The following is a 26,849-nucleotide window of genomic DNA, read 5'->3' on the forward strand; positions in this document are numbered from 1 at the left end:
TACAGGACAATGGTTGTATCCGAAATCCTTCATGGAACAGAGGTTTTAACCTGGACACAGAAATCAGTGTTCACTTATCCTTCATTTCTCAGCTAGACACACTCGTATTTATAGCTGATTCCACTGTGGAGCTTGTGATTCTGGTATTTCCTGTATCGTGGTATCATTTAGTGCTCCAGGCCTGGCCTCAAGCTCTTTTGTAAGAGGTTTAGTATAGAGAGGAGTTTTGGGAGAAAAACATTTTGTCATCCAAAAATGGCAGCTCAAAGAGATTAAAATAATTACAAATTCATGTTAAACTCATTAAATTGTTTTGAATAATTTGAAAAATGATACTGTGAAAGTTCCTCACAAATGATTTAGGGGCGAGGGGTGTTGGAAAACGTTACATTCTAAACTTTTGCAGCATTATATTTAAAAGAAAAAAAAAAAAGAGCAAAAAGTACTCTGATTAAAAAAAAATATTGCTTTGTTTGACTCAAAACCACTTTTGTTGTTGCTCCTTTTTCTTTTAGTAGAAATAATAACAAAAATCTTGGATCTGTTTCCCTCTTTGGGTTTGTTTTTTTGTGTGTTTTTTTTTTTTTCTGAATTCTGGGGTTTATCCAGAAAACTAAAACTTCAGTTTTATGTGAACAACTCTGCTTCTACAGAAAGCCACAATAAAAAGACCTGGTCTATGACCCAAAGAGCAAACACAGGAGGTAAAAGATCAGGCACACAGGAAGACAAAAGAAAAAAAAGTGCGTATATTATTAAATATACATTGCATGGCTTGCTACTGCCCAACTGCAGTGGGCAGGACTCAGGAAGCCAAGCAGTCCCTCCTTGCCTATTGCATACCTGCACACACATATATATACAAAAATAATATACTACTTATATTCTATATTGATTGTGTCTTCAATAAAAGACATCATATGAATTCAGGAACATTAATATCAGACTGAATGATCCACTGTGCCCCAGTTATGCCTCTGACCAGCCTTATGGTATTCTTCTGGGAAAACATCTTCTTGGCCTTTGTTTCCCTGAAGTACATTGAGTTTTTCATTTGCTCGCCCGTGAGTGATCAGAATATCTAAAAATGGCTAAGGGCCAATAACTTCAAGCTTATTGTCCAAGCTGGAAGCTTAAAGGGAATAGATATATGCATCTGGATGAAGGCGTAATTAAGAGGATGTGGAAAGCCAGAGCTTTCGAGTCTCAAAGAAACTTGTGTACCTGAACTCTGGAAGTGGCAAGGATGTTGTGTAGCTACCTGAAAAGACTATCTCCTCTCTCTGTGCTTAGTCAGGGTAGCAGAGCACTGACCACTGTATTGTAGTGCTCTGATGAAGCTGCTAGAGGTGGTCATAATTACTCTGGTTTAACAGGGTACCAGGTGGATGAGCAGATGAGAGGATCAGCAGGTGGGTCCTGACCACCCAGATAACATAAGTACCAAATGCTCATCTGGACTGAGGACTCCAAGGGCCAAATTCTGCTCAATGGCATCATAACATCACCATCGTCACTGGCCTTGAAACACCGTCAGTTCAAGGGGGAATGTGGCCCCACAGAAGATCTGTGAGAGCAGGAAAGGTGAGTATTTTCTCCTGTTTATCTAGCATGGGAGGCTGCATTGTACTATGCAAAATGCTTAGTGCTACAACTTTCAAGAGAGAGAAGAAGGGAGGAGAGAGGGGAAGAAGGTGACCATGAATTCACCTTAGCACAAGCTGTGCCTTTCCAAATGTCACCCTCAAGATGAAAGGAGCTGCAGGTCAGAATGAGAAATGCAGAAAAATTAAACACACAATTCTGAAGGGAGTGGGGAAAAAAATCCCCATTCATATTTGGGCAGCAAGAAGAAAACACAGCAATTTTTTTATAGCCTCAGAGGCAGGCAGCATTTACCATATGCTGTCGCCTCCATTACACAAGGAGATAAACCCTGCGGAGTGCAGGTTGCACTGTCAGTGCGGTTTAGATGGTGGGCTTCCTGACATGCATACGACTGTGTGCCAGGGTATGCTAAAAATGGTGCGAATCTAAATCAAATCCAGGTTCTGTATGCAAAAGTATGTGGGCATTAATATGCAGGTGCTAAGTGGTAGCACTGCTAGGATATTAGCTCTTGCGTGCGATTCATAATCAGGGCAGAAAAGGTAGAGTGAAAACCAGTGTGTTTGCATCTAGACAACACATTAATCAGCCCTGTAAGCAGCCAGTTAGAGCGGGATCCTTAGAGGAAAAGCCTTTACTGGATACACATTAAACATTTTGTTTAAAGATTAAAGTTCTTCTCGTGTTTAATCAGTTTTAGAGTGGGATGGAAAAAAGGATTAATTACAGTCCCTTCCATCAGTCTCCCATACCGCTGGAGTCACAAACGATGCGCCTTTTCAGCAAAATGGCCGCCATCAGCAGCAGGCGCAGGAAACGCTAATTGTAATTAAAGAGTTTATTTGGAATCAGAGAGCAGAGTTTTAATCAGGATGAGAACGGAGCCTTGCTGTGTGAACCTTCAGAAAGTGGTTACCGAGCAGAATGGGCCTTTTTAAACAAGAGAGAGGGGTCTTTAAACTTCTGGAGTGGGTTTTCAGCTTGATTATCTCCTCAGTGGGATATGAATAAAAATCCTCGCTGGGCCAATTATTGCTATTATTTTGCAATTGTGTAGCATTTACGTGGCATGTCTTACTTAAAGCTCTCAGAGGACTTGTAGTGGGCCCCTCAATACAAGAACGACACTGAGGTGCTGGAGCATGTCCAGAGAAGGGTAACGGAGCTGGTGAGGGATCTGGAGCACAAGTCATGTGAGGAGAGGATGAGGGAGCTGGGGGCTTTCGGCCTGGAGAAAAGGAAGTTGAGAAGGAAGTTGAGGGGAGACCTTCTCTCTCTCTACACCTACCTGAAAGGAGGGTGTAGCGAGGTGGGGGTTAGCCTCTTCTCCCAAGTAACATGCAATGGGACAAGAAGAAATGACCTCAAGTTGTGCCAGGGGACAGTTAGATTGGATATTATGAAAAAATTATTCACCGAAAGGGTTATCAAGCATTGGAACAGGCTGCCCAGGGAAGTGGTGCAATCACCATCCCTGGAGATATTTAAAAGATGTGGTGCCGAGGGACGTGGTTTAGTGGTAACTTGGCAGTGTTAAGTTAACAGTTGGACTTGAGGATCTTAAAGGCCTCTTCCAACCATAATGACTCTGTGACTCTATTATGTTGCAAAGGGTGTGTATGTTCTGATCAGGTTATAAAATGAATGAATTAAACTCTAAAGGGGCTAAGGATGCCAGGTGACATGATTCTGCAAGAAGGAAGAGAGACACTGGTGGACGCAGAACTGTACAATGAGGCCTCACAGACTTCTACACTGTAACTCACTACCTCCATCCTGGAAAGGCATCACACAATCTGGTACCACCATCATCTCAACCTCAGTTGTAGGTATCAGTAAAAAGCTAGGGTAAAACCATACCTCATGGGTCAAATGTGCACATGACTTTGCAAGCTCTCCAGATAGCACAGGTACTTACCAGCTTGCAGGTAGAACTGTGTCCATTCAAATTCTGACTTTGGGAAAACAGAAACAGGTGGTTCCAGGTCCAGGACACCTCCATCCAAATCCTTGAAAAGGGCCTTCCTTGAGCTTTCGCATCTCTTTTCAGGGAACATAGTGTCTTCAGAGGTCTGTACACTGAGAGGTAGGAGACATAATGTTAATATGAAGAAGAGAGCAAAGGAAAGATACTGTGCTGGCAACAAACATTTTTGCACATACATACAACATCTTGACATTTACTGGGTGAACTCACATGCCCAAGAAAGAAAAAAATAGAAAATAAGAGAAAAATGAATGAAAACTAAACATTTCAGTCGATGTTTGGCATGTTCTGCAAAGAAATTCTGTAGCAATATTTATATTTTGGCATGTTTGTATCCAAACTGTCAAAAAAAACCCCAAATCGACATCCTCTCTCTCCAAATGTTGGCTGGAAAAACATCGTCTTTCCAGTATAACTTCTGTCCCCCAAATCTCCTCCTCCCTGGAGTTTGTATTGGCCAGTGTGGACTGTCATGGTCCTTAGAGCCTGCTATAAAGTTGCAGGTTGAATACCTCTGGTTCCCTTTTGGATCTCCTGATTTGAGGAACTGCAGTGATGCATCAATATCCATATGCCATTAATTTTTGACCTATGGCAGATGAAGCCTGTAGCTGCTGAGTGAAGGGGAAATGTGTATTGGCCACTATCATACCAAGTGACCAGAAATATCTCTGCTGCAGTGTTCTTCCAGATTGGTGTGTGTTGTCCATAGTATTTTGTTAAAAAGCATTGATTGCCCAGCAGTACCTGTTTGCCTTGTTCTAACCACTGCACTCTGGAATGGGGGAGCTTCTGAGGGCTCCAAAAATTGCATATTCCCATGAGCAGCTAAGCTGATGCAGGAGAAAGCATGAAGGAAGGTGAAACGGCAAAAAGCATGAGAGAAGGAGCCAGAAGGCAGTACACATCTTAAATAAAGAAACTTCTGGTAGGAATTCAGAGAAATTTGTTGCAGGTCAAAGAGACACTTAGCAGTTCTAGAGTAGAAGGCAACTTGAAAAAGAAAATCCACTCTAATTGGACACAGTGCATAAGGATTAATGTGTTTATAAACCTGTTTTGTTTGTTGTTGTTTTTTCTGTCATAACTAAGTGTTTGGAACTGCATCTGAAAAGATTATTGTCCTAATTTATGTTCTAATAAAAAAGAAAAACTGGGTTTGGAGCTTCAAAATTTTGGTGGATTTGATGGACTTTAACTGAGGTGTACATGGATCTCACCTCAAAGCTATATCTTTGAAAGCCAGGGTTTCATTACCCAATCACACATATCTACATCATAAAATGAATAGCTATTTCTCTTTCTAATGACAGACTCAGGTCCTAAGAATAGAATTAAACCATACTTTGAAAACCATACCGACAAGGTAAGAGAGTTTCAGAGCATTATTCCAAAGTAGAACAAAGCTCATTTTGGATAGCACAATAATGTATCTCAGCAAACTACATCTAATTTTCAAATAGGTTTATGCAATTTTTCCATCAGTATACTCTCACGAGGAAATTATAAGTTTAGTGGCTTGAAACAGCCAGAAAAACCTATAAATTTCTGTGTAGATCATTAAAAACTGGCTTCCACAGAGAGAGGAGGACAACAGGAGAGGTTTACTGGGGGGAACTCACCTCATTTGAGACATATATAGGGCATTGCTAGACATTTTCCCTGTTGACTACAGAATGAGTTTAGTGTCTCCTTTAGATTACATGCCTAAATTTTGGATCACTGAAGTGCAGTGAGCCGAATCACATGCTGAGGGCTGTTGGGGGCGGCTAGCAGAAAAGTACAAGTATGCAAGAAATTCGAGGGTATGCCGACCTTGCAGACCTGAGACAAATAAATCTGAAGAGCCAGGGAACAACTGGCCTTGCAGGTCTGAGATAAATAACCTTGAAGAAGTAGGGAGTAGGCAACAAGTTTTCACTGTAGCTTTTAGCACATTCCAAAACTGTAGCTTCTAGCATGTAGCGAAACCGCAGGTAGGAGGGATTATTGTAATGAAACATTTAGAGCTAAGCCAATCAGAAATGATAGAATTTGTGTAATTTATGTAACTGTTAGGTAGCTGTATAAAAAGCTTTCCGACGCGTCTAATAAACTGACATCTTGCTTGCATCAAGCAGCGTCCCGTCTCTCAATCGCGGCAGAGGGCCTTAAGTGTTTTAGCTGCATTTTGGCTAAAGTTTTAACACAGCTTAAAGGAACTACCCAACTGGCCATATCTCTCCTATAGAAAATACAATGATCTGTAATCCAGGAAAGGCCATGGAAATCTATACATTGCTACATGGATACAAATTAAGTCTTGAAGAAAACTTTGAATTTCTTGGGCTCAAGTTGGAAAAACCCAATTATTGACATTTAGAATGTGACAAACAGATGTAGGCAGAGATTTACAGTAAGGGGAGAGAAACAAATGGGTCAATGCCCCCAATCTACACAGGTCAAAAGAGGTGGAGGACAAAGACAGCTCCTCTGATCCGAACAGCTAATTCAGTTCTTGAAGATCTCTCAGAAGATCCAGCATTTCAACTGGCTAGGTCTACCAGTGGGACAAACAATGTATTTAATGGTCTTGCCATATTCCCTGATGTTTCTATTTCCTCTCTTGCTCTAAGGCAATGCTCACCTTCTCTTTGACAGGACATATCCATCAAGATGTCCCTTCAGGATGCTGAAGCAGAACAATGCAGCCACGGCTTGGATCAAGCTCAGCAGTTGCAAAGGTGGATTAAATAAATGCATGCAGATAATGCACAAGGAGCACTGAGAGATGTAATCTCCCTCAGAGGTTTACCAGACTACTGAGAAAGCATTCAGTAATCCACAGGCATTCATCATGTTTGAAAATCACCAGCTCTTGCAGTGGACTGCGTGTTCAGCAGCTCACTAATAGCATAATATTGTGGTATGGATACAAGAGTGAAACATAATGAGAGCTGACAAGCTGGACAGGTCTCAGAAATCTACACGCAAACTAATGCCCAGAGCAAAAAGCAAAAATATAGAATAAAATAAAAATTCTGGCAGAAAGCTGGAGGGACTCTAAACATAGCAGTGTGGGACACCTCCAATTATTTTTGACTGGCAAGTGGAGTCTGTGCTGGATTTTTTTTCTACTTCAAGGCTTTTCTGACATAGCCTCTGTATTGTGTTCACTGGTCATAATAAATAAACAGGCATGTGGTTTCCATTGGATGTGGTATGTTTAAACTGCTGCAACCAGCAATGACTTAAGGTTACAGATGAAGCTCTCCCCTCCCTCCTCCATGTTCCTCCACACGCAGACGATATTCTCCCTGGGCAGGAGCAGTTCTGGCAATCATTTGACATCTCACAGCCTGCCGGGTACAGATCAACATTTCTGATGTGGTCTTGCAGGCAAAAATCAAGCTCTGCTTCCCCGACCAAAAGGACATTCCCTGTCTCAGGGTTTTTTGCTGGAGGTGCTGACATTTTCTGAAGCCTGAGGCTGAGAAGTCAGAGATGCTCAGAGATGGAGTTTTAAGAAATGGGATATATGAAGTTTATTTTGCTATACAAATGTCAGTAAAAGGGGAAATCCAAGAGGATTGGTCTGGACAAGCACCTTGATGGAATCTGAACATAAAATTTTAAAAAATTGCCCTAAAATAAAGTTCTTTTTTCTTTTTTTTTCTGGGTTCGAGTTTTTATGTGTGTGTTTGTTTGATGTCTAAGCTTGTTCATTTTTGCCAGACAGGAGCAGTACAAGAGCAGAGACAAAGACAAAGCATGGGACTGCTCTGATGCTCAACAATCAGTCTAAACCAATTGCTTAAACTCTTTCTAAGACAATGCAAAAAGACAGCTGATACAAACAGAGGTGAAGATAGTCCCAAAACTGTGGGGGCTTTTTTTTTTTTTTTGCACAAACCATTGAAAAAAGAAAAAGGTTCAAAATAAAGCATGTTACCTTGTTGGGTTAAAGTAGAACTTGTCCTTCTCATTGATGTTTAGCATCCTTGATCTCTCCGCTGTGATAAGAGGCAAGATGCCTAAATGGTCAGCATTTGACATGATGCAGACATCTCTGTCTTCACTGTAGCAGTTCTTTGTAAAACCAGTAAAGGTGACTTCTGCCAGGGATGAAGAGAAGATCAAGAAAAGTGGTTAGAGGAGTGCCAGAACTAAAGAGAAAATGTCTCTGTACTATGACATTTTCCATGTTAAATCGCTCCCATATATATATATATACACACACAAATAACTTTTAAATCAGACTAATGGCATTGATCACAGATCTTCAGTTGGCTTTAGAATATTCCATACCTGAATTATATCTTAAGTTGACACAAACCAAGTCATGCCCTTAGGAAATGAAATCAAAGGAAATCGTTGAGAAAGAAATAAAAGCAAGAGTGATTAATAAATTTTCATTTGAATCAGTAAGAATCTGTTCAATGACAACCTTCTTAGGATGGTTTATCCACTTGCCAGATGTTAATATAAGATGAGCTGGGTCTGGTGACATGTACTGAGCTCTGACACTGAACTCTTGTCCAGCTACAAAACCCATGCTTTGCCACAAATTTTCTGTGAGACCCTGGGCAAGTCTATTTGTCTTTTTCTGTCTCCCTTATTCTTCAATAAAAAGACGATAATGTGCTTTCTTACAAAAGTGGGTAGCAGTGAGGGATAAAGACATGAAAAACAGTGAGGTATTTAGATCCCACCACAGAAACCAGCTATTGAGGTTCTGCTATATGCAAATATTACTCTGGGGACTATAAAATTAATTTGAACCAAAGATGCAGGATATATAACTGACTTTTATCCCTCTTGTGCAATTCCTCATAACAATAAAAGCCCTAACTGTTTCTCTGCAGCTGTAGTCATTATGTTCTACGCAAATTCTATACAAAGTGTGCTATTCACTTCTCAAACTTGGTACCTTTATTTAGCCAGAAGTAACTGTAGAAGAGAGAGATGAATGAAGTGGAAAAATAGATAGCACAGAAGGCAGGCATGTTTGAGGTAAAATATATACATTAGCACATGACATAATTAACCGCAGTGGATTCAGGAAGTGAAATACACAAAATAATATTTTTTTTAATTGAACTGTATTGAACTGAAGAAGAATTCCGTTATTAATTCCACTGAGGCTCAGATTTCCCCACCATGTCCATTTGTGGGTGTGGAAGGCTGCAATTTCAACTGGAAAAATGTAACTAGTGAAGAAAAACTGTGACAGAATAGTCTAGCCAGTGGACATCGAAGACCAACCTTTCAGCTTCATGTGTCCCAGGACTTTTGGACAATGCCCAGTTTCATGCCATGGGTTATCTGGCCTTTGGCTGGGAACCAAGGAAAACGTAGGCCATAAAATCCCAACACGACCTCTTAAAGGGTAGTATGGTGGTCGATCTTTGGCTGTTAGATCAGCTGAATGAGGCTTGATCCTGTCTCTGATGCAGTCAAAAGCTGAGCTTGTTGCGACAATGGTGGAGTTTTTAAGTTCTATGAATCTTTTCCCCGTGTGGCATTGCTTGGCATAGAGACAGTACACTACTGGCATGAGACCCACAGTGTTGTCCACCAGCACCATATTGTCCATGATGACGCTGCTTCCAAGGTGGAACATGACACCGTAGTCATAATTCTTATAGGATAGAAAACCTGTGATTCTAGTGCAGGTCTGAAATCCATCTCCCTGGTACAGATGAATACCATGGAGACTTGAATGGGCCACGTTTTCACTGCAATACTCTCCATCTAGCAAACAGTCTTGGCCCCCGATATGGAAGCCAATTCGCTCAGATCCTGCCACAGCATTGCCACAGAGGGAGACACCAATGACCAGGTTCACCTTGATGCCAGCAATCCAGTTTAATAAGCCTTCTGGCTGCCTGCTCAGAATAACGAGGTTCCTGATGAGAGAATGATTTTGCCCTTCCAAATCGATGCCAGGTCCGACCGTGTTGAACACCAAGTTATCATGCAACAAGATCCAGCTGCTCATGACTGCTTTAATTCCAACTCCGCAGCTACCATTAATGCTGGATGACACCACCGAGGACCCTTGGGATATATTCGTGAATTCAATGGCAGAAAGCTGAGGAGGCCCAAAGTTCAAAAATTCAATATTTGAGAGTTGAAGGACACCTGCAACAAGATAACTATAGTGAAACAAAAACTTACAAAATTACCTAAGAACTGGTAAGAATGACAGCCATTTAAACAGCACTCAGGTATAGAATAGCGGGCAATATTTGTCGGTGTACCGCCAGTGATAGGCACTTGTTCACAAATATATGTAAAGTTATAGTAAAAACCAACTAACCACACAGCAGCTCCTCATAAAATACATTCCATTATTTATGAAATATTACTAGTCATCATGTTGCATACATGTCACATGGTCACAGTTTGCTTAGAATTGCATAGCACATGTGAATGTATACATCTGTTTTAGACAGTCCTTTCTTGTGCAGAACTGGTCTGGTCGATGAGACAGGTGAATCTCAACTACCTTCAAACTCTGTCCCACTTGAGCCTGTAAAATGTCCCACCAGCATCCTCCCAGCACAAGCCACATCAGACTTGATCTGTACATTGCGCGTTAGGAGTCCAACCTCTGCAGCCAAAGGGATGCGTCTACCGTCTTCTGTGTCATGGGAATGCCCTGGGGAGTTTCAAGACAGAAAATGTGATAAGTGTCTATCACACCTATGAACCGGTGCTTTGAGGGACATCAAGCCTGACAGCTTATGCACCCCTTCTCTGCAGAATCGGCACTGACATTCAGGTGTGTTTTTTCCTCCAGCACAATCTACGTGCATCAACACAAAACCAGAAAGGCCACCTGCCCATCAAATATTCACCATGCACTTATATTTTACCAACGTATTTCATTTTTAGAAAAAGAAGGTGCTAAATCTTTTCCCTGCGGTGTGCAGATGCCAAATCAATGAAGAGATTCACACTTCATTTTTTCTAAGCTGTATGTGCTGGGGTTATTCTTCAGTACACTGCAGAGTTGATCTCCACGAATTCTTGTTAGGATCAGACCAATGACAATGCTAAAAAACCAATTTTCTACATTCTTGGTGGCTTTCTAAAAAGAAGTCTTTCTAAATGGGACTTTTGAGGGAGTTTATGCAGGTGTCTATCTTCGAATTCATCTCAGCTGACTTTAGATATTTACAGATAAGATTTAGTAATCCAAACTGTTTTCATGTATGCTGGAGAGCAATAGGCAATTCTAAAGTGTAATTTTTTATCTATTTTATACGTCTGCTTTAGGGGGAGATGAAATACAAGTGAGCAGTAAGTATTTTTCTGTTTTGATTATCAAGGGAGCAGAGAGTGACTACCTCCTGTGTGAATATTTATTGTAGATATCTACATTTTCCCAGGTGAATCCCAGTAATTTTACTTCTTCCATCAGTCCTTTTTTTTTCAGCTATATCTAACAACTGCTGCAGTACTCGATGTGTATGTAATCATTTCATCTCAGGATACACTTATTATATATACATTAGCTAAGAAAATAAGTTAAGAACCATTCTCTGGCCCCAAGACTGATTGGCACGTTTCTTCCTTTCCTCGTAAAAAAAGAAAGGCCATGCATAAACTACTGGAAATAAGGTCTAGATTTGCTATAATTTGAACTACGCTTAAAAAAAAAATAATGCAATTGTGATACAAAACTGTGCCCAGGGGGGCTACTATCAATTAACACTATGGATAATTGCAGAACAGGGCTCAGTTCCAAGTGAAGGTGTGTTTACTAGCACAGCCACAGCCATTCAAAACACATGTTTCTGAACCATTTTATACATCATACTAACTTCTGTGCCTACTAGACTGAGTAAAGACTAAATTAAAAAAATATTGCTATGCACTGGAAAAATTCTGGTTTTGGAGCTTCAGTATTAGACCTGTTAATAACAAGTCTTTTGTTTTTGTTAAATAGATGGTAATAAATTTACTTTATGGGCTGACATAAAATTAAATAAATTATCAACGATGCATCTCTTTTTCCACTTAAATACAGATCCCGTGTAATCTACACAGGAAATAGAGCTATATACACATTTCATGTTTATTTACATATTAGATTACAAATACGTTAGTTTCATCCCATTGTGTTGATAAAATTTTGCACTTGAAACTCCATGAGTCTAATTATTTTGCAATTTGAAAAAAAGGATTTTTTTACACTTTTCAGTTTTTGGCACATCATAGAAATTGTGTAAATGGCCTAAAAAATAATCTACATTTAGTTATTTCCCTTAAAATTTCAGTTACTTTCTCTCTGTGTTAACCAGTTCTACTTAAAGCATGAAACACCAGGAAGTTTTCCAAAAGTATTTAACACTGAATTCATTCTGTGCCCAGAAATTCATGTTAGAATCAGCTATTCTGTGCAATGTTGAACATCACATTTTCAATATTAAAACAGTAAGGAAAAAGCATATGGAAAAAGAATTGAAGATACCTCAATAAAGTAGAATTGATCTTGGTGAGATCTGAAATGGAAAGTCAATGCTTCAGAAGAAAACTCTCTCCAGTGGAAAGACAGATTCCTTACCAGTATGCCTATGCAGAAGGCGTTCATGAATTCTTATGTTATGACCATTGACTTTTTTAAGTGTAACTACTTCAGCTTGGTGGGCTTCGTAGGAGGAAGAGCTGATCACAATATGATCACCATGATTCCAATCCACTTCATCTTCCACAAAAATCCTGTAATGCCAAGATATTAAGATAACGTCATTACATCTATGAGAGTTATGCTTACAGATTTCCTAAAAAATGAAGAACAGTTTTGCCTTGGGAGAGCTCAGAAAGAATCCACAGGCTAAGCTCTAGGAAAAGCACCTTTAGGGCTTTCTGCGAAAACAGATGTCTAAAATATGTGGGAGGAATTTCATCGTGAAACATCTATTATACCACTGATTAATGAGGTATACAGTTCCAGTGCAGAATTACAGGGCTTAAGTAAAAGTTGCCTATTGAAGACATGTTAGACCAGTTTTGGTGCCAGGAATACCCTACAGAGCTGAAAGTCAACTTTAGACTTAGACACCAAAATGTAGTTGTCCATGTGTGGGGGTACGTGTGTGTGCACTTGACATTAAGCTTCACCTACAGTTGGTCAGTACTGTCAGAAGCGTGTGGAAGGCAATTCAGCACTCTGAATTGGGCACATAAAGCAGGACTTGATTGTCTGAACAAGGGCATCTGTTGATATCTGAGATGTCACAGGATATCTAAGACATGAGCTGGTAGATATGATAAGACTTGTTCATGGAGCATTCCTGGAGACACAGGTGGAAGCCACGGAGGGGATTCAAAGGCATCTTAGATAAAACCAAAGGCACCTCAGATGAAACCAAAACCTATGTTTATGTACCTGAATCCTGACCTTGGTGGCTGAATAGCCCTCTAAGCTCCAGCATCTACAATTCCACTGACTTGAATAAGAGCTCAAGAACCTTTTGCAACATTCCACACAGAGACCTACATTTATCTGGTTTAATCTTGAACTGAAGATCCCCCTTTGCATTCAAAGTTAAATTTGTAGCTCAGGGTTTTTTTTTAGTTTCACATACAGACAATAAAAGCATTTAGTGAAAGCAAAATGGATAATGATGGGTGTTTATATATATTTGATAATCACCCAAAGGGTCCTATTACAGGGTGACTGGTGCTGTCCAGGTGATCATCTATACTCCTCAGGTAATTGTTGAGAAAATAGACCACTGAATGAATTCAGTAAGTGCCTCATCATGCACTAAAAAGTGACAGAAGTGCAGAAAGAAAAGGAAGTCCTAAAGGGATGTAACTAACAATCTGTGTTCCCAAGTTTTCCTAGTGTCGCATCTCACAGGTTTTTTCAAAGATGAGTAGGCTCAAGATGAGTACTTCCAGTTTTCAGCACCTGTGAACATTCAGTACAGAAGTCTACCATTTTGTAAGATACTAATCAATCAAAATACTAATTAAAGTTTCCATTGCAAGTAAATACGTACTTTTTTTTTTTCCTCCTTCTTTTTGAAAGCATAAGTCCTTCCTTAACTTATGTGCTGATTCATGCTGGAAAATGTATATAGCAGCTTCTCTTGGTCGATAAAAAAGCCACTTCCTTCAGCTTTCATATTCTGGCACTGACTTGCCTATTTCCTATATCTAACTACATTTACTCTAGTTGGCTATTAGTGAAGTGTTCAGGATAAATATTTTGTTTGTTTGTTTGTTTGTTTTTTTCTTTTTCTTTCTTTTAACAATGGAAACAACCATTTGTGCCATATTTAATGTGGATGAATGAACTCCAAATACTTGTATCTTAGCAGCTCATGATATTTCATATGAAACGTCTGGGCAGCAGACCAATACTAGTCTGGATTCATTTCATCCAAGTATTTGACTGGCATGCTTCACTCAGGAATCTGCTTACTCTGAATTCCCATCCTAATCAGGGAAAAAGAATAATTTCCAGAGGGTGTTTCTTATGTAGCATGATTTGAATCAGCATCTGGAAGTATCTGTCTCTCCAATGGCCATACAGCAATCTTAAACAATCAATCTCCACTAGACACTCAACTGTGTGAGAACTACCACGGAGTCTCGGAATTTTCAGAGTTGGAAGGGACCTCTAGAGATCATCTAGTCCAACCCACTTGCCAGAGCAGGGTCACCCAGAGCAGGTTACACAGGAACGCATCCAGGGGGGTTTTGAATGTCTCCAGAGATGGAGACTCCACCACCCCTCTGGGCAGCCTATGCCAGTGCTCTGCCACCCTCAAAGGAAAGAAGTTCCTCCTAATGTTTAGATGGAACTGTCGTGGTTTAGCCTCAGATGGCAACAAAGAACCACGTGCCGCTCGCACGTGCCTTCCTAATACAGGAAGGATCGTAAGAAAAGGCAAGACTCTTGGGTTGGGACAAAGGCCGTTTAACAGAACAGCAAAGGGAACAGGCAAACAACAACAATAACAACGCGGATAGGGGAATATACAAACGCGATTACGGAACCGCCACTCCCCGCCGCTCGCCGACCGGCCGGACCCGGGACGCCCCAGCCCGCTTTTAAGCAGCAACTTCCTGCCCCCTCCCCCGGCAGCTCAGGGTGGGCGTGGCTCACATGGCATGGAATACCAGGGAAAATTAACCCTATCCCCACCGGAACCAGGACAGGAACTTCCTGTGTTCAAGTTTCTACCCATTACCTCTTGTCCTGTCACTGGGCACCACTGAAAATAATCTGTCTCCATCCTCCTTAAACCCACCCTTCAGATACTTGTAAATGTTAATAAGGTCTCCCCTCAGCTTTCTTTTCTCCAGGCTAAAGAGTCCCAGCTCTCTCAGCCTTTCCTCATAAAGGAGGTGCTCCAATCCCTCAATTATCTTTGTTGCCCTACGCTGGACTCTCTCCAGTATTTCCCTGTCTCTCTTGAACTGGGGAGCCCAGAACTGGACACAGTATGCCAGTTGTGGCCTCACCAGTGCAGAGTAGAGGGGGAGAATGACCTCCCTTGACCTGCTGGCCACACTCTTCTTGATGCAGCCCAGGATTCCATTGGCCTCTTTGGCAACAAGGGCACATTGCTTGCTCATGGATAATTTACTGTCTACCAAGACCCCCAGATCCTTTTCTTCAGAATTGTATTCCAGCAGCTCCATCCTTAAGCTATACTGGTGCCTGACATTCTTCCTCCCCACTTGCAGGACCCTACACTTGCCCTTGTTGAACCTCATTAGGTTCTTCTCTGCCCAGCTCTCCAGCCTGTCTAGGTCACGCTGGATGGCAGCACGGCCCTCTGGGGCGTCAGCCACCCCACCCAGTTTGGTATCATCAGTGAACTTGCTGAGCATACACTCTGTCCCCTCGTCCAGGTTGTTGATGAATACATCAAACAATACTGGTCCAAGTATTGACCCCTGGGCAGCACCACTGGTTACAGGCCTCCAACTCGACCCTGCCCCATTAATCACAACCCTCTGAGTCCTGTCACACAGCCAGCTCTCAATTCACCTCACTGTCCTCTCTTCTAGTCCACACTTCCTCAGTTTCCTAAGGAGGATGTTACGAGAGACGGTGTCAAAAGCCTTGCTGAAGTCAAGGTAGATGACATCTGCTGCTTTGCCCTCATCCAGCCAACCAGTTATAACATCATGGAAGGCTATGAGTTTGGTCAAGCATGATTTACCCTTGGTAAATCCATGTTGACCACTTCCAATAACTTCCTGCTCCTGAATGTGCTTGGACATGACATCCAGAATGAGTTGCTCCTTCAAGAGACAAATCCTACTTGTGAGGTCTTTGTGCTTCTGTTGCCCATCTCTACAATGAGTTTCCAAATAATTCCTTCACTAAATGATGATATTTCACCTCTACCCAGATGGGAACTCTTCTAGTGAGTTTTTATTAGGCCTGACCGATAGAATTTTTTTTTTTTTTTAATACACTTATTTCAGTTAAAAACAATGCACTTGGAAGAATTATAGCAAAAGACATTGAAAATTCTGTGCAAGGCAGAGTCAAGAATAAGAGCTCCAGAGACAGCTAGTAGGTGCCCACCCACACCAACTAATGGTCAATGCACTTCCAGAGGACATCCTTATGCAGACACATTCTCTATTGCAGGTAAAAGGTTTGAACTTCCGGCCATAGACACCTATCTACTTCCCAAGCATCTATGCCATCTCCACTTAACCTGGACAGTTTTGGCTAAGCCTTCAGACTAACTTCACGGGTAAGTGATGATGAAAATAAGTCAGCTGCAGGGACTGTAAAAGCTTATGGATGGGCAGCAGTAGGTAAGAGAGAAGGTAGAGTTTCAAAGCTATTTTTGCCAAGGTTAACTGAAAAAGCCTTGTAAGACTTAAATCTCAGACAGAAATCTTACTCTTCAGGCTATACAGGCTATACTCCAGGAACCGCTTCGAAAAGGACTGATCTAAGATGTAGAAGAACACAGTTCATACCCCAGTTTTTCTTAATTCAAAGATGAGATTTTAATGTAGGTCTCCGAAACCAAAATGAACATCCTAATCACCAAGATATCAGCCATTTTTGAGCATATCTCTTCCTTCTAAAAAGAAAGAGAAAGGCAGAGACTAAAATGGATAAAGGGAAGGAGGAAGGAAGAAGGACAGAAGCAAGCAAAGAAGGAAGGACAGAAGGAAAGAAGAAAAATCTCAGTTTCATTCTTCTTTAGAATTAAAATTAATCTAAAAATTGTGTCATTTTCTTGCACAAAGTAACATAGTTCTCCTTCTTCTGCCTAGACATATTTTAAACAGAGCCTATCACAAAGGAATAGAGGAATATAAATCATAGGAACATTAATACAAGCCATAGGAATAGGAGCCCAAATAATTTTGGAGGCATATTGGGGGAAAATACTACCTTTCATTGCCAGGAGCAACATCAGTTCCCAGATGTGTCCAAGACGTCTTAGGATAAGCGCTATAAATTTGTACCTTTCCATAAACCCCTGGAAAAAAACAGAAGAATGAGATCAAAAGTTAGGGGAAAGAGAAGAGACTAAGAAGAACTGAACCAATGACCAATACACAGAAATCTTTAAATTTATTAAAACCTGTTTCTATATTTTATAAAATCTCCACAGAAAATTCAGAAATTGATTTGGTGAAAGTTAAAACTTCTAGCTCAAAAAGTGCGTGTACCTTTGTTGTTTTCCTGTATGACATAGTAACAGACTCAACAGCAGTAGATTTGGCTATTGCTTAAGATTGCTTAAAATCTATGATTTGCCTATGAAAAGGCAAATTTGGGTGTCATACCAATACTTCCTGGGTGGCCATTTATTTCCTCCAGACGATCACAGTAAATCCCTTCAGATGCCCGAAGAAGGACCAGCAGCTTTAAACCTCTTTCTAGAGGATGTTGAAGAGAACCTGCAACACAGACAAAACAGCAACAACCCACCACAGAGGTATCAATGGCTTTTGTAATGCTGAAACTGGGGTGCGTGAGTCCAAATGTAAAGGTCTAAAAGGCTGAATTAGCATTTCCCTCCTCAGCTCATTTTTGCCTTTCTTCTCTTTTCCAGTTTCACTGGTTCCCAGGTCATCTTGAGTTCTGCAGCCAGGATGGGTAAAATGGTCTTTCAGACCAATGGAAAAGACCAGGAAAAAGAGCAAGGGAAAAGAAAATGCCCAAGAAGTTTTGGTGTTTGCGATGTTGTTCTTATCTTGTGGTGCTAAGTCTCTACAGTAAACTGTATTCCAACTGTGACTTCATTTATTTCACCAAGGGTAGTTTACAGTTTCAGAAGAAAATGGCCCAGCACTAAACAGATACTGAGGAGGAAAAAGTAGGACAGTTTTTGCCCTGGAGAAATGTATGCGGAGTCCAGTAAAAGAGTTCAGTGTTCCTTTAAAATTCAAGATTAAATCAATTATGCAACAGAAAACTGCAGCAGATGTAGAACTAAAAAATATATACATATCTGTACAAAATTAGCTGCCCTGTCATGTTCTTTTAATATTTAAAAATTACTAGTTTGGAAAAGAGAGCTGATTTTGTATCCTAAAGAAACATTCTTCTTTACGAACATTTTTTAATTAAGTGAAATCAATAAATAAATTTATTGTTCCCCACCAATGTCTGACTGATATCTGTGCATATTCTCTGTACAGATTATAAATGGGTAAAAGACAAATAGTACAAGATTTGCATGCTTCCCATCTAATATATCTCACACCGGTGAGCTCTTATCTTCTCTGGGGAAGTGGATTGGATTCAACCTTACAGTGTCCATCATCCAACCAAACCACCTCTGACTTTCTTGTTTAAACTTCCATAACTGTGGTCTGAACAAAAGAAAACCAGGAATTGGACTGTAACAAAATATCATTTTGAGAAAGTAAAACTAGTGATAAATGCTTTCATAACTGATGCACTAGGTTAAATAAATATCCACCTAGAGCCGCAGAAGAGTTATGGAGACACTTGTGTCTATTTTTGTATGCAGAGTGATTGTTTTCCTGCTTTACCCTCACAGCAAGTTGTGATTTAAAATACTCAGCCTGAACATACCTTTCTCAATCCTCAGATCAACCTTACCCCCCAGGATACAGTTATTAGCTACACTGAAGACCAAAGAAAGACTCAACAAAAATGTTTGGAGACCTTTATATTGATCTTACAATGTCATTCACAATTACCATTTCCTAATCATGATCATGTCCCCTGAAAGTGGGGGTTTATTATTAATTTTCATTATGCTTTACTGTTGGTGTTATTATTGACACTATTATTTTACTGCTGGTTGCAAAGCATTTACTATTTCTTCTAGTTAATTCAGTTAAAAATAGCTATGTGATATATCCAGTCCTCAGCTCAATTTTAAAACCATTTTTTTGTAGGCATCCAGGCTTAACAACCACAGACAAATGCTTGGAAATGTGAATTCTAAAGACCTGAACTGGAAGTTCTCACTCCTTTAAAAGAATTACATCTACGTTTAGCTAAAATCCATTATTTTTAATCCTAACAAGCATAACAGTAGGTTAAGGAATGTTACTCTTGTTAAAGAAAAAACGAACACACAAAACAAAAATATAATCAGAGTGAGAAACAAAAAAGTTATAATAAAACTATTTATAATAGTTTATCACTATATTAAATCCTTAGAAAAGAAATGAAAAAAACAGGAAGATAATGTTCACAGAAATGCTTCAGTGGCTGGAAACTGTAAATGGTATATGACACAAAAGAACACAGGAGATACGTATTGGTAGAAAAATTAGACTTCTTTTAAGTGTATTTAGAACAAAAATAATCTTAATGCTTATTTCCGTTAATAGTTCCATGGTTTTAAACCAATGGATTTCAGTAACTTGAATGCAAGTGCTACAGAAGAGTTGGCAACAGAAACTTGTTGGACTATTAAGGCAGACTTTTCGGTAAGTTTGGGATCACTCATGATGTTTCAGAGCACTTGAAGAAAGCTAATATTGTGCCAATATTTCAAACAAAGATAAAAGTAAGAGCCCCAGGTAATTACAGGCCTGTCAACTTGACACTGATTCTAGGGGAAAAATAAATAAAAATGGAATGTCCAACTCTGAACACAATTAATAAATCATTAAAGGTGGATGATATAATTAATGCCAATCAACCTAGTTTTATAGAAGAAAGGTCCTGTGAAACTTCCTAGTTATCATCTTCTAATGAGATTACAGGTTTAGTTGATACAGATAATAGCTTTGATATAATATAATTGGCTTCTCCGAGGCGCTTGGCTTAGTAGCATAAAACTTTCTGATTAACTACACTGGTACAACATGAATATGGCAAACATTAATTTACAGGCTGGCTGACTAGAATAGGGGCATTGACCCAAACAGGTCTGGTCTTGGAAGCCCTGTGATAAGCAACATTTTGTCAATGGCCCAAAGTAGTGTGAAGACACTGAAAATAAGCAAATAAGCTGACACAAATGGGCAAAAAAGAATTAAAGAGATGGGCCAGCAAAGTCAGGAATAATTTGGAAATTAAGAATTAGGAAAGAAAGTGAAGAATGTTCAAAATATAAGACCACAAGTCTTGAAAAGCAATGCTTTGTGAATGGATGGAGAACAAAGAAAAACAAAGGGAAAAGCTGAGTAAGGTCTGAGATTTAAATACAGCCCTGCAGAATGGTTTATGAAAGTGAAGCTATGGAAATGACAGCTAGCTCAGCTTACTTATAGGGAAATCCTAAATAGTTAATGCATACAGGTCACTGGGGCTGGATAAGTTTGATGACCTTGCGAAGTAACTGGCATATGAGATCACAGCTCTGGTAATAAGCAGTTTTGTTAAAACTACCAAGTTGCCATAATCACTGCAATCATTCTGCAACAGTTAAATGAATAATCTGGGCTTTAAGTGCCTGTCTTTGAACTTTGGATGTGAAAACTTCAAGTTACTTGCCCCACTTTATTGTGGTGAACACATCCTACATGAGATCACATTGAACTGTCGAATTACCCATCCTGCACATAAGACATGCAGAAACGGATCCCTTTCAGTAGGATCATATTCCTACTACAACTGGAAGGCATACAGATTTGATGAGCAACCTGGTGGATCATGAGGTGAGATAACAAGGCGCTGCTGGCAGAGAACAAGAAAAAAGGTAGTTGCAGCCAGTACCCAGTAGAAAAGTTTGGTGAGATGTGCAAAAATGGTCAGGAGGGACTAAAGACAGCATACACAGAGGATAGGCAGGGCTTCTTCAAACATACCTAGTAGCAACTGTAAAGTTTATCTGGAATTTGAAGGGTTTGCTCATGTGTCCAGATGTGACATGTATCTGCCAGCCTGAGCAGTGCTTGTAGGCAGTGGTTTGTCCACTCTGGGTGTCTCAGGTATTGTCTCTGAGTGCAGACAAAGGTCAATCTCTTGGTGTGTAGGCAGCAACCGTGCAACTTCCAATGAGCTGGGCTTTCTACAGAGGCACTGCACAGTCATTTTGTGCCTTCATTGTCTGTCTGCTGATAGATGTCACATTAAATGGCCTCACTGCCAGTGTGTGACCTTCTACAAGGGGTATCTAAAGCTCATGTTCTGCCAGGGAGTGCTGGCACCACAATGCATGCACTACACAGTGCAAAAACAACCTCTTATATGATAATCCTATGTGTAAGAAACAACCTATGCTGCTAATAAAGTCACCACTGCTTACATGTTTTCCTGAAGAAATGTGAGGTCCAGATGCCTGGATTGCCACATAGATCTGTTAGCTCAATGGTTCAGCTGATTCATAATCCTTCATCAGGTCTAACCTCTGGAGAGGATAAAACTCTACTATGCAAATATAGAAAACTGAAAAAGGGAGAACAGAGAAAGAGGCGAGTTTTTTCTACACAGATTTTAACTTATTCTGGACTGCAGTCTGGATCTAGTTTGCTGTTGAGATTCAAAAGCCTTTTCCATTGTTTTTGTATTTCAGTTTTATCCCAGATGTTCTTCCTGACAGTTTTTTGTTGTCTTTTCTTCTTTTTCCACAGCAAAACACGTTCAATTCTTTCCTAGAATAGGGGGTGTTTCCACCCTTCCAGCCTTTCCTTTCTTTACAACATAACACTCTGCAACAGCTGTTGTGTATCAGAGCAAGGAAACGTCTGAGATAAGATCCCCTCCCTTCCATTGGCAAATAGAGTTTGCTAAGTATCTTGCTGTGACCATCTCCGATATCAGCTCTATGTTTCCTGAATCCAAAACTTCTTGGACTCTACCTGCGCAGCTATTTTGAACACTGTGGTATATTGTCACAAGAAAGTCTGAGGAGTTTTATTCATGGTCAATGCACAGCTAGATAGTTATCCAGTGTTGGTTGTCCAACCTGAGCTTTTCCTTCAGGTGTCCAGACTGCACTCTGCAGAAGCCTGTAAAAGCAGCCTGTGAACAAGGAGACATCGCATGGGTTGTCTCTTACAGGTGGTGCTGCCAAATAAACAGAAGAAATGAGAGACAGACAGCTGTGGAGTAGGAACCAGCAGCCAGAACTGAGAGATGAATGTCCAAGGAACAAGAAGTGTGACACATAGGATAAGATTCAGCCACCTACATACAGATGTCTACTGCTGCCTGAGAGTCCTAGCACCCAAATCCAAATCCACTATGTGAGGTTGTCAGATACAAGACAGCAATCAATGAATGAACAATGAGTTTTTAAACAGAAGCTGGAGGCTAGATGGAGCACCTGAGGGTGCCCAAAGTGACACAAAATCCTATAGTCAGGCAACTGAACCATGTTTCCAAGGAGATTCATACAACCATATTTAGGTTTCTTAATGCAGATGTTTCCATGTTCCCTGTGTGTCTGGGATAACAAAGATCAGACAACGCAGCATAGACTGTAATTTGCTCTAGATACCTGTATTGGCCCGTCCCACAGACTGCAGTGGCTCCACTGACTATATTGACTGGATCTCTACTGAAACAGCCAGGTGTTGTCCACATGGTGATGTCCACATGTTATGCTTAAATTTGTGTGTCTTAAGCATGTGAATCAAATCCCTTCCCTAGATGATACTATCAGTTAAAAGAAAACAAGTGGCTTGAAAGAGGGTAAAGACCAAACAGATGGAGGCTGAGAGATGAATTGAAGGGGATGCAGATGGTGCAATGAACTTTTCAAACCACTCTTTCCGTGATCTGGGACAGGCTGCCCAGAGAGGTGGTGGAGTCTCCGACTCTGGAGACATTCAAAACCCCCCTGGATGCGTTCCTGTGCAATCTGCTCTGGGTGACCCTGCTCTGGCAAGGGGGTTGGACTAGATGATCTCCAGAGGTCCCTTCCAACCCCTGCCATTCTGTAATTCTTTGATTCTGTGATCAGGACTGAAAAATTGCTCTCAGTACGTCCACAGTATTCCATCTTCATACAAGCTGAATAGCTGTGCAGGAACGTTATGTGACTGCAAGATGGGACTCAGCTCACAGCTAAAGAAGAGGGGACCCACACAACAGAGGTACTGGAGAAATCAGAAAAGAAAAGTCAGTTGGTGAAACTCCCTTGTGTCCTGATAGCTGTTGTAAAGCTGAGCATTTATCATCACTTACACATGGCCATTCCATGAAGTACAGTGATTTAGCCTTTGGGAAGTCAATATGGGGGTTCTTACTAGTACTGAAAAGGAGGGGAATGAACATATTAGAGCTCTCTTACCACAAACAAGATAAAAGACATCTGAAATGTCTGGGGTTTCATCTCCAGACGATCAAGCCATGAGCTAATGATGACCTTAGGCTTCTTGCCTCAAATGAGTGACATGACTGACAAGCAGCTATCACGAGATATGCAAAAAGAAAGAACGTGACAAGTTGAGAGTAAAAAGAGAAATCCTATCTGGATAATTACTTAGCAAGTTCTACTATAAAAAGCAAAAATAGCCTGCCAGCAAAGAGCAGCCGAGTACAGTGGATTTCAGGATGAGACCAATGGATCAATTTGTGCAAAATGAACTTCAGCATTTTTTGCAGCCGTATCAGGAGCTGAGGGCTTTGTTCCACCGTGGAACAGGGCATTTTCTGCACACATCATCTGTGCTTTAATGTGGACTTATGAGTTAAAATGAATGGAACCACCTAGCAAAGAACCGAAAAAAACCCCAATTCTGAGATGTTGAGCTCAACATCTCCTTACTCATTCTGATATATGATATATCTAATGATATTTAGCAAATCACTTCATTCTCTGAACATAAAACTCTCCTTCTGTAAACTGGAAAAACAGCTAATTTTTTTACAGCATGACAACACAGGGAGGTAGAAATAAATGGTGTTTCTAAAATGCTATTGTGAATATCACCATGAATAAAGAGACTATGAAAGTTTAAGTGAAAGAGAGAAGCTCCCTATCCATGAGCTAGGACTACTAGAGAAGAAGTAATCAGAAAATCCTCCTGGATCCAACAGCACTGAAGGGCTAGGAACACCTGGAGAAATTACTGCATGGATAGATCCATACATTTTACTTCTGGCTTGTCTGAAGGCTCTGACAGAGTTCTTGAAGCCCTTTACAGAGATTTAATCATCTCACATCTTCCAATGATCCTGTTGATTATAATTCACGCTGTATTGTGATCATACATTGAAAAAGAAAGTGATGGCAAACCCTCCAAGAACAAAGGTCCTCCAAGAATTCTGATCTTCCTCACTGTATTTTCTCATCCCAGTTTCCCTGCAAATTATTGTTTTAATAAAATTAATTAGGTTCTGGTTGATGTTTCATAAACTACAAATTTACACTGATTTTTTTTTCCCTGTGTTACATATTTCTCATCATCACTCAGTTCCTATGTACATTAGTTTTGTTTCAATCATCTGACTTTATTTTTTCCCTGCAGATAAGATTTCAGGTACTCTGAGGGGCACCAAAGTCCAAGATTTGTTTGTAGAACTTATCATTGTTCTCTAGCAGTTTAAGCGAACAAAATACTCAGCCTCTCCCAAAAAGTCTTGTGGCTGAGGCCACTGAATTAGAAGCAACGGCACGTGACCGAAGATTGCAATGCTGAAAAAAGGGCATGAAGAAATTACACAACAGGGAGGACCTGGGGATTTGGCTCACGTGATGTCATCCTCAGATCCCGCTCAGGCAATGCTGAATGCTGATGTCCACATCTATTAAATCTGTTTACTAAACTGTCTCATTATCTATTTTGTGTCAGGATTTCTTTAGGGTGTGGTAGAATTGGACAGATGGGTTTCAAAACCTTCCTTCAGGCATGGAACAGTCAGGATTGGACAGATGGGCTCCAAGAAGTTACCTTTAGGCTTCGAACACATGGGAAGAGAAAGAGGAAGGGGGAAAAAAAAGCAAGCATAGAAGCCAGTATAAGATGTGGGAAACTTGCAGAGCCTCTACCCACCTATCATCTCACAGCTGAATATAGAGCAGGGATACCTCTCCAGAAGATGCTGGACTACGATTCAACAGCTGCAAATACCTGTTTGGCTTTTAATATCATTACTACTCGCAGATGTGCTGGAGGGGTGTTTGTGCAGCAAAGAAGTGCCTCAATGTTTTTTAATAAGTGTTTTTAGCAATGAACACATGCTTTTTCTTAAAGCCAATATGGAACCATATTTAAACTACAAAAGTAAGAAATGATTGAGACTCTTATAAGTATATATATTAACCTCCCAGATTAGGCTTTCAAACCCCTTCTTCCAAATAAAAACACAAGGCAGCAAAATAACTCTTTTGGCCAGTACTGTATTAACTAAACAGTCCCTTGAGATTGACAACAAACAAATATTGGAGCAGACTTCCTCAGGAGGTGATTACACAAACAAATTCTCTTTTTAAAGTTCATGAAACCAATCTTGAGAAAGGTCAAGTGGTGATCAACAATGTGATCCCAGCATCCTAAGGATTCCTGTAAGTAAATACAATGCCTGGCTTTAGGAACCTTGATATTTAAAAGGAATTATGTGAGTAATTACTTCTGTGTGGAAAAACACCAATCCTATCCATTGCAAATAATGTGGAACAGCCCCAGTGACATTGGGGACTCTGAAACCACTAGAGGTAGGGGGAAGGTGGTACCTCACTGAAGTCCTGGTGCTCATCTGGGAAGAGGAATGAGAGGAAAAAATGTGCTGAATTCAGCTGTGCCAGTTTCATGCCCCTGCAGGATTTCCAGGCACTCTGGGGATTCTCCATGACTCTGTTTATGTTGGCTTTAAATACTTCTATGCTACCTAGAAAGTGCCTTGCTAATGCCCACAGACACCAGGCACTGCCTGAACTCTAAGGTAGATCCTGCCCTGAGGAATTACCACCTCATAAAACCCCACATGAAGTAGGGAGGGTTTTGACACATATCAGTTAAAGTCTCAGCCACAATGAAATCAAGAGTTTTGCCACTGACTTGAGTGGGATGAGGGTAGCAGTGTTTGTAATATATTGCTATTAAATGAATGGGTAATTAGCTGCAGTGGATAATCATTGGGCTTAACATGGATCCTGGGTGTCCACATTGCAGATACCCAGATAGCTATGTGGCATTACAATGGCCAGCATGTTTACAGTAACACTATACAGTCTTTTTTCCCACTTTCTCTGTCAAAAGCAGAAATAAACCCCAGGCATCCAGAAGACAGGCTGCTCGCTTACCCACTTTCAGCGTACCCCCCATCACCACGATACAGGCTGCACTCAGGACGTTGCTGGAGTTGCTGGGGAACTCGAGGGTCCCCAGGATGTAGAGACCTCGCAGAGGGGGAAGCGCCATGTCCACCAGGATGGTCCTGTCTGAGAAACAAAGCAGAGGGTTGTTCAGAGTGATAGCAGCCTACCAACTCTACATGCGAAAATATGTATAAAACTGGGAGGCATGGCTGACACACTGGAAGGCTGTGCTGCCATTCAGTGAGACCTGGACAGGTTGGAGAGTTGGGCGGAGAGAAACCTTATGAAATTCAATAGGGGCAAGTGTAGGGTGCTGCACCTGGGGAGGAATAACCCCATGCACCAGGACAGGCTGGGGGCCGACCTGCTGGAGAGCAGCTCTGTGGAAAGAGACCTGGGAGTCCTGGTGGACAACAGGATGACCATGAGCCAGCAATGTGCCCTCATGGCCAAGAAGGCCAACGGCATCCTGGGGTGCATCAAGAAGAGTGTGGCCAGCAGGCCGAGGGAGGTCATCCTCCCCCTCTACTCTGCCTTGGTGAGGCCTCACCTGGAGCACTGTGTCCAGTTCTGGGCTCCCCAGTTCAAGAAGGACAGGGAACTGCTGGAGAAGGTACAGAAAAGGG

The 26,849-nt window shown here is 40.9% G+C and overlaps 1 protein-coding gene across 12 annotated transcripts in view; it reads right to left on the minus strand.

Annotated features, from left to right (window-relative positions):
• Positions 1–26,849, minus strand: part of PKHD1 (PKHD1 ciliary IPT domain containing fibrocystin/polyductin) — a 279,614-nt gene that overhangs the window by 78,975 nt on the left and 173,790 nt on the right. For all 12 annotated transcript variants that reach the window (XR_010070475.1, XR_010070473.1, XM_063330663.1 and 9 more), the window contains 8 exons: positions 26,209–26,346; positions 17,372–17,485; positions 16,974–17,061; positions 12,150–12,304; positions 10,086–10,238; positions 8,840–9,718; positions 7,527–7,689; positions 3,527–3,687 (listed from right to left, as the gene is read on the minus strand). Coding sequence is in view for 10 of the 12 variants with exons in the window: in XM_063330663.1 (XP_063186733.1) it covers positions 3,527–3,687; positions 7,527–7,689; positions 8,840–9,718; positions 10,086–10,238; positions 12,150–12,304; positions 16,974–17,061; positions 17,372–17,485; positions 26,209–26,346 (1,851 nt within the window). In the remaining 2 variants the exon portion in view is untranslated. The remainder of the gene's footprint in view (positions 1–3,526; positions 3,688–7,526; positions 7,690–8,839; positions 9,719–10,085; positions 10,239–12,149; positions 12,305–16,973; positions 17,062–17,371; positions 17,486–26,208; positions 26,347–26,849) is intronic.

The sequence above is a fragment of the Chroicocephalus ridibundus genome, chromosome 3 (genome assembly GCF_963924245.1).
Source record: "Chroicocephalus ridibundus chromosome 3, bChrRid1.1, whole genome shotgun sequence".
NCBI classification, from domain to species: Eukaryota; Metazoa; Chordata; class Aves; order Charadriiformes; family Laridae; genus Chroicocephalus; species Chroicocephalus ridibundus.